This window comes from Triticum urartu, chromosome 6A (assembly GCF_056163025.1).
Source record: "Triticum urartu cultivar PI428250 chromosome 6A, HENAU_Tu73, whole genome shotgun sequence".
In the NCBI taxonomy this organism is placed as follows: domain Eukaryota; kingdom Viridiplantae; phylum Streptophyta; class Magnoliopsida; order Poales; family Poaceae; genus Triticum; species Triticum urartu.
In genome coordinates, this window is record NC_141878.1 from 60,521,959 (window position 1) to 60,530,552 (window position 8,594).

The 8,594-nt window shown below is 48.2% G+C and overlaps 1 protein-coding gene and 1 pseudogene across 2 annotated transcripts; one reads left to right on the forward strand and one right to left on the reverse strand.

The window, feature by feature from the left end:
- The first annotated feature begins 333 nt into the window (after positions 1 to 333).
- LOC125514509 (RNA-binding KH domain-containing protein PEPPER-like) lies at positions 334 to 5,961 on the forward strand. Of its 2 annotated transcripts, none has more exons than XM_087526551.1 (6): positions 334 to 846; positions 2,525 to 2,780; positions 3,888 to 4,036; positions 4,132 to 4,347; positions 4,567 to 4,761; positions 5,487 to 5,961. In XM_087526551.1, exons 1-6 carry the CDS (start codon positions 433 to 435, stop codon positions 5,694 to 5,696), a joined length of 1,440 nt encoding a protein of 479 aa, XP_087382677.1. In that variant the 5' UTR covers positions 334 to 432; the 3' UTR covers positions 5,697 to 5,961. The 2 variants fall into 2 exon arrangements, with proteins under 2 accessions (XP_087382677.1, XP_087382678.1); XM_087526552.1 differs by having other exon boundaries at positions 336 to 846; positions 4,135 to 4,347.
- Positions 5,962 to 7,274: 1,313 nt separating this feature from the next.
- LOC125516534 (protein PLASTID MOVEMENT IMPAIRED 1-like) lies at positions 7,275 to 7,967 on the reverse strand (annotated as a pseudogene).
- Positions 7,968 to 8,594: the final 627 nt, after the last annotated feature.

Genomic DNA, 8,594 nt, shown 5'->3' on the forward strand with positions numbered 1-8,594 from the left:
GAGCTGGACACCGGGATTTTGGGTTAGCGTTTATTTCGAGGTGCGGTTAGGTGGGAGGTTAGCAATAATTGAGGGTGAGGTTACGTGGTTGCCAATTGAACCTCTTTTTGCTCGCTGGCAGAGTTGTCGTCCGCCCGACTAAATTGCTAAACGCAGATTTGACCGAGGGTTGATATAATCTTAACGGTTAGATCAGATAAAGTGATACGATCATGAGGTTGTAATTGATCCATGTTATTATAAGTACGTTAGGCTGTGTGCACTTAGCGATGAATATGTTTGCTTGTTTAATAATATAATAGAAATAGAGAAGTAGAGATGTGAGCTCAGCTTGTGAAATTTGCACTGCGCATTTTGCTAGAAACCACTCGTTCAGTCCACACTCCACAGTCGTGTCCCACTGACCACTGTCCTTCCCCAAAACCCTCGTCCATGGCGGCCGCGGCACCGCCGCTCGCGGAGTTCGCCCGCGACGCTATGGCCTACGTAGCCGAGGAGGAGGAGGAGGAGGACCCCGAGGAGGTGGAGCCGTGGGTTTCCTCCGACTCGGAGCCGGACGAGCACCCGGCGCCCAAGCCGCGGAGCCCTTCCCCCGACACGCAGCCGGAGCAGCCGCCGCCGCCGCCGCCTGCGCCGACGAATTCGGCGTCCGAGGTGGCGGAGGAGGGGAAAAAGGCGGCGCCTTGGCCCGGGTTTCCCGGCGCGAGCGTGTTCCGGCTGGTCGTGGCCGGGGACAAGGTGGGCGGCCTCATCGGCCGCCGGGGCGAGATCGTCAAGCGTCTCTGCGATGAGACCCGCGCCCGCGTCCGCGTCCTCGACGCCACGGACGGCGTCTCCAGCCGGATTGTAAGGCTCCTTCCCTGTAATTTTGGTTGATGCTGGTTTGATGGTGGTGGTTAGGGCACGGGAAATTGAGCATGACTGTCTACGGTCTCATGCGGTCACAATCAGGTTGATGCATTAGCAATATATAAGGAGCTAAATTAGAAATTGCTTTGGGATTTGTGCATGCTCACTGTAAGAGCATTTCCAACTGCTCCCCTTTCCCCAATATTTTTCTGGTATTGGGGGATTTGGGCCAAAATACCAGCTCCAATAGCTCCTCTTTCCCCAGTATTTTTTGGAGATCACAAGAAACAGCCCATCTTCCCCTAAATGGAGGGGGAGTCGACCCTCTCTATTGGAGCTACCATCCCCAATAACCGGAAAAGTGTTATTGGGGAGCCCCAATAAGTGCTTATTGTGGGAGTTTTTTTGTGAGCTGTTGGAGATGCTCTAAATTGGACCGTGGCACAAATATGGGTCTGCCGCAAGCAACACTCGACATGTACATCAGCAATTGTGTGCCAGCATTGCCCTGGTTTGGGTTGCTCATTTCCAAGTTCTCTTGGGACTTGAGATCATCAAGCGCCTCTGCGAGGAGACCCATGTCCGCGTCCTCGAGACCACGGTCGGCGTCACCAGCCAGATTTTAAGGCTCCTCCCCCGGAATTCTGGTTGATTCATGTTAGGATTTATGTCTCAATGGTGGTGGTTAGGACATCGGGAATTGGAAATTGAGTCGCTTGTGCCATGCTTAGTATGCGGTTGGGCGCGTGGTGCATGAATTTCTATGGTCTCATGTGGTCACAACCATGGATTAGCAATATAAGCTAGCTAAGCTAGAAATGACTTTGGGATTTGTGCATGCTCATTGTAAATTGCACTGTAGCGTTAGTGTGGGTCTTCCACAAGCAGCTCTCGACATGTAGATCAGAAATTGTGTGCCAGCATTGCCCTGGTTTGGGTTACTCATTTCCATGTTCTCTTGAGAATTGTGCACTGTGGCCATCGGCACATTGTTACTGTCATCTTGCAACGCTATCCTAGATGTAATTGTGCTGTTTCTTGCATAAGGACACTGATGTGTTGTCACAAGGTCAAATAATTATATAATCCCCATGCTCTTTCAAGTTCGAACTCACACGGATGTGGTCTAATCATCATTAGAGAAAATGAGTAGACAACTGTAAGACCATAGAAACCAGGTTGGTCCATCATATATAATAGTTCTGGAACCCTTTTTAAAAACCTTGTCCTGGAACCTAATTTGGTTATGAAATGGACGAAACAATGACATCAATGTTAGCTTTATAGTTCCAATTGTTCAATGAGCTTTTTTTGTTAGCATTTAGTAGGTAAGTGACTTATTGTTTAATTTAATTATTCTACAAGATATCTCTACTTTGGTAAGTCTTGGCCATGTTATCTGTTGGGTTGTTGTTTTAGTTTAGCAGTTTTTGCAATCATAGGAACAAAGGCATTACTCTGGCCATGTGTTAGGGAAGTTGAAATGGCTTGACCAGGTGAAAATTACTCTGTCTCGTAAGCATAAGCTTTTTAAAACGGGAGGATTCTAGCATGGCATGTTGAGGTGGTACTTATTGTGAGTACATTACATAAAAAAAGAACAAAAAAGGTTAAACTTAGATCATTTGTTTGTACTTTCTTATTCATTGTGTTAAATTTTATACCTCCTCTTTAGGTCTTGATATCCGCAACAGAAGAAACACAAGCAGAACTGGCACCTGCTATGGATGCTGCAGTTAGGATCTTCAAACATGTAAATGATATAGAAGGGATCAATCCTGATGTCACATTATCTCCTTCTGCACCAGAAATTTGTTGTGCTAGATTACTGGTTCCTAAAGCACAAGCGGTGCACTTAATTGGCAAGCAAGGAACCATGATCAAGTTAATGCAAGAAACTACTGGTGCTACCATGAGGATTATAGATCAAGGTACACGGTTATACATTTTCATGTTAACTATTATGCGATGCATTTCCACTTTGATCCATAGAATTACTGGTCATTTTTATTACCTATGAATTAATGATATTGGTTTCGCTCTTGGATGTGTAACTTGAAAAGGTATATACATTTTCAACTCAAGTATTATGTGATGCATTTCCAGTTTGATTTGTAGAATCGCTCAGTCATTTTTGTTACCTATAAATTATTAACATTGGTTTCGGGCTTGGATGTATAACTTGAATGTGGAAACAAGGGAGTATACCTGGGCATTCTAAAGCAAACATGGTGTCCCTAACTTCTATGATCCATCATTTCTTGTACAAGAGTACTCCACCGGTACTTGATGTCAAGTTCTTTTTGCTGAGAAAAATCCAGAAAAACTATTGGACTGTTTTCCCAACTTTGTGTTGCAGCACCAACCTTCGCTGAAAAGTAGCACCTGCCTTCTCCCAGAAATTAGTAGCACCGGCCCTGTTCACTAGAATAGTAGAACGTACTCTGTTTCATCACTGAAGGAGGAGTGCAATTGATAGGATTCTTGTTCTTGTGTTATCTAACTTTTTAGCATGAGAATACTTTTGGTTTTGTTGGTTGGCACCAATTTTTCAATCAAATTATTGTGATCCTTGTAGAAAATGGTGGTTGCTTAAGGGATTTGCACCAATCAGTTAACCAGATGGTTTGTTGTGACCCTATCACTTGAAAATTTAAACTCCCCCACTTTTATAAAATGCTGAGACCAGAAGTCACATAAGCTTCCAGATTGCATTGCATCCCTATATATCAGTGGTATAATCGAACTAGCTTGGATTTTCCCTTCCCTGATACATAAAGCACTGAAATATTTATTACGGCAGAGAAGCAACTTGATTTTGATCTGGTATTTGTTGCTACTAATACCATGGAGATTCTTTTGCACACTGTAAAGAGTCTGCCTGGCAGGTTACATTTTTAGAAGCCCTACAACATACTTATCACCTTATTGAAGCTTATACCGTTTTGCCGGCTTTTCAATTTCGATCTCGTTTTGGTTGTTGTGAATTCAATCTAGATCACTGGATGTAACACATGATACTGGATCTACTTTTCTAGACGACTTTTTGAGTAATCAGATGGTGGTTGAAAGAATTGTGGAGATACGTGGTGCTTCCCTCAAGGTCCTCAATGCCCTAAAATCAGTACTTGGACTTCTCCGGAAGTTCCTAGTTGATCATAGCGTCCTTCATCTATTTGAAAGAAAGGTAATCCTTGTTACAGTTGTTGCTGCATGTTTTATTATAAGGATGAGAGCAGCTTGTAACGTTCTCATGGAATTTATATTTCTGTTGCTTATCAGCAGAACCAAGCAGTAACCGAGGTGCAGGATAGTTGTAAAGAAAATCAGGTCACCAATGGTTATGCTCTTCCAGTGAACCAGGACCTTTTGTTATCCGACAGTCGAAGTCCTCTTAACCTGAATGGCAGCAGATATTTGTCATACGGACATGACCCATCTGTTTGTGACCCATATTCACCAGATATCAGACGCCCAACTGTCTCCTTAATATCAAAGGTCTAATGCTATAACCATTGTCCCTTAGCTGCAAACGTATATCATGCCAGTTATTAGCTTGTAAAAATGTGCTCAGGTTTCACCTGGTATAGGCAGATTTCTTCTGTTCATTTTCCCTTTTGAGTTTTGACCCTCGAGACCTGACTTGGTGTAGTCATCTTACATCAGACTTGCTGCGGTTGTTGTTCTTAGTTTCTTACAGAATGTTTTGGCTTTCAGATTATGCAAACGATGCAGATCCCTTTGCTGCAAGCTGAAGAGATAATTGGTGTCAGGGGACAGACCATTGCTCATATACGTTCTGTCAGTGGAGCAGTGGTTGTCCTCGAGGAAACTGGAAATTATCTGGATGAGGTTCTAGTTTCGATCGAAGGCACTTCTTCACAAGTTCAGACCGCGCATCAACTCATACAGGTTAATTATCAATGTCCTGAGGGGTCCTACTTTACTATCCATTTTCTGAATTAGATTAGGATGCCATCTGAAATTTTTTTTTGCGCCCAGCTTACTACGCATACACAGATAGTTGCCACCTACCAGTTACACTAGGTCTGACCCAAGAACTAAATGTGCTAGAGTATACCAGATTGTTTTTCTTGCAACAAGTTCAGTGTAGTTTACACAAGGTTGGAGATGCCAGCCAACCTTTAGAAGATAAATTTGTCGTAGATATCAGACCAACAGGATATTAGAAGGAAATGGCGCATGGTCGCTTTCACTCCCAAGACTCCAGAGCGGGATAAAACTTGATAAGCCACTTGTGTGAGTTGCTCCTTCTTTATGAGTAGTAATTTTCCTTTATTTAACTATTGGTGATTCGGGCCATTTCGTAACTAGTCTAGGTTCCAGCTTGCTGGAGGTAGCTACCCAGGACATGATTTATCACCTATGTAAAATGTAAAGCACACTACACAACACAACCCTTGCTACTCCTCCGGTTGTCACAGCGTCGATTCCGCTGGGCGTCTACATGGAGACCAGCCATCGACGCCTCTTAATTGATCAAATCAAATGAAATGGCCGTTGCAAAACACAGGATTCATTATACCATCTTGCGCGGTTGATTTATCGGTGCAATGCAATCATGAACCGCACGGTTGAATGTCTGTTTTTTGACCTGTCGCCATTTTTGCACGCAGGAGGTCCTACTGGGCGACGGAAAAGTTCTACCACCCAGGAGCAGCAGCTACGGCAACCTAGACGCTGGCCCGGTCAGGCCGCCGTTTGCCCCGCGCGGCGCTGCTCCGGCGAGCCCGGAGTACGCCCCGTCTCTGTACCGCGACTACCAGTCATCGTCCAGCAGCGTCCGCCACTGCCACTCTGCTGCTTACCACGGGTACAGGCTGTAGCACGCGGAGCCGAGCGACTGACCGCGCGCCTATCCTCCTCATCGCCGCGCCTAACCTAACGATCACCACCCGGACCATGCCCGATTAAGCAGGAATTGAATGGAACGGCTTTGCCGTGACGATTGATCGTTTTTGGGGACGTGATAGTTTCCATGCCGGCTTGTGATGTAAATGCTGTAGATGGCAACCGAACGCCTCCTTGACTGCATGTTTTAGTGTCAGCCCAACGCTGTCTTCGACCCTGCTCTTCTACCTGGCTGGTTCATTCCCCCTTCTTGTAACCCAGGCAAGCCGGTGCCACCATTCTGGTAGGGTGGGGGCGGCGATGCTCATGCACTCGTCCTCTGCGATGAGCTTCCAGACTGCTCCGGTGAATGGGGAGCGGCGACGACGGCGATGGTCTCTCTCTCTCTATCTCTCCTGCGACGACAGCGTTTACTTTCTGCACTAGGGGCGTGGACTGCGACGTTTCAAGGCGCGTGACCGCAATTGAAACATTTGTGTTTCAGGCTCCCAAGCAAAATTCGAGGGCACACCCCACTATCTAAAATAACAATCTTTTTAAACCAAAATAAATACACACCCCTCTAGGCGAAAGTACCTTCCTACAATTGAGGGGGTGAATAGACACTTAGCAAGGCAATGGTGCAAATTTTTATTTTCTTGGAACTTAGGTAGATTTTAGCACAAGTTAAATAACAACCAATACAATGTACACATGCATATCTAGAGTCTAGGGAGCAGACGAGGAACAACATGCAAGTACAAGAATGTAAAGATGGTAGAGATAGAAAGGTCAAATGAAGCCATGGTAATTTTTGGTGTGGTTTTGATAGGTGGTGTTATCGTACATCTATGTTGATGGAGACTTCAAACAACTGAGGGTAATGCCTGCGTGAGTCCATGGAGGGCTCCACCCACGAAGGATCCACGAAGAAGCAATCTTGTCTATTTCATCATGACGTACGCCCACGAAGGACTAGCCTCACTCGAGATAGATTTTCACGAAGTAGGCGATCTTCTTGCCCTTACAAACTCTCTGATTTAACTCCACATGATCTGGAGGTTCACACATAGCCAATCTAGGAGACATCACTCTCTAAAAGGTATCATATATTGTTGTTGATGATGAACTCCTTACTTTTGTGCTTCAAAAAATAGTCTCCTCAACACTCAATAACTCTCTCACAGATTTGGCATGGTGGTGGCAGAAGGATTGGAGTGGAAAGTAACTTGAGGGGGTAAGAGCATCTCCAGCCGTTGTGCTCCCCCAGGGACGTTTTTTCGTCCGGCTGGGGCTGCACCGGCGCAAATTTTGGGCTTGGGGGAGATTTTTCCAGCCGTCTCCACCCCCAAGCATCTCTGCACCTCGACGAGGAGGACGCGTGGCGCGCAGCGAGGAAGCGGCCAGGCCGGTGACGATGTCAAGGAGGCCCCATGGCAGAGGAGGAGGTCCAGGCCACCGTCCTTGTGCAGGAGCGACGCCATGAAGAAGAAGAGGAGCAAGAGGTCCAGGCTCTCCGCTGCGCTGTGGGAGCTCAAGCTGGCGGCCAAGGCGAGGGACAAGGAGGGGCTCCTTCAGATTCTTGTCACCGGACACCGCACCAGGACAGCAGTCTTGGTGGCCGGCTGGCTGTAGAGCCCGACGCCGCCGTCCTCCATGATCTGGAAAGCGAGCGTGACGACGAGCTCCCCGCCCTTGGCCTTGCCGGTGAGCAGGAATGCCATCTGCCATTGCCGGACGCGCTCCCCCCGCTGGCTCTTCTCCGTGGACTCCTTCACGAGGGCGCTCAAGTCCACCATGCTCTAGCCAAGGTCCAGCTCCGACGCGTCCACATCGACCACGGACAGCAGGAATGGGCGAGGCTCGAACTTCGCGGGTGGCTTGCCGGCACCCCCGCCGCTACAGTAGACGTGCCCCAGTCTCCTCGAAGTCCGCCTCGCCCTGCTGCACACGGGACGGCATGGTCTTCACAGCGCCCTCGTGCGACTCCTTCTTGCACATGGCCACGACGAGGCGGAGCCCGTCCATGGACGACAGGAGGCCCTGGCCGCCGCCACCTCGACGGGAGGCCAGGGCAAAGGAGGCGGAGCCCGTCCATGGACGACGGGAGGCCCTGCGCCGCCGCCACCTCGACGGGAGACCGACACAGAGGAGGCGGAGCTAGAGAACACGGGGCGGAGGCTTGGAGATGCAGGGGGCTTGGAGAGGCGGGAGAGAGCGGGAGCGGACGCGAAGGCGAGGCGGCGGAGGTGGTTGTTGGCCGCCATGGCGTGCGGGGGAGGCCGGGGCAGAGGAGGAGTAGGATGCAGCGGTGGAAGGTGGGTGACGGGGTGGGGTAGGTGGAAAGAGAGGAGAGAGAGGGGTTTGCATGTGAAAGGTAGCGCCGGTGCCCCAGCTCGCCCCCAGCGCGTTGGGTTTCTCATGGGAGCGCTGGCCGAAACTTTCCTCAAATCCGGCGAAAAAGGAGGTCTTGGGTGCATGGCTGGGGCGATTTTTACAACCGGCGCAAAAAAAGTGGTCCTGGGGGGCTGTTGGGGGCCTAGTGGAGATGCTCTAAGAAATCAAGGATCAAATGGTTGGAGTGGATTATTTTGATCTCAACACAAGTGTAGGTGGTTCTCGCTCAGAAAATGGATATGGGAAGTGTAGTTTCATCCCTGTTGCTCTCTCTGAGAGTAGGTGGTTGTGGGTGGGTATATATAGCCATCACCGAAGATCTAGTCGTTACTCACCTTTATGCACAACTCGGTGGCACCGAAAGAAAATCTCGGAGGCGCCAACTAATGCAAAATATTAAAAAAAATTGGTGAGATCGGATGAATCCACTCGGTGGCTCTGATATGTGATGACCTAAGCAGTTACCTCATATTGGTAACTCCGATTAGTTTCACACG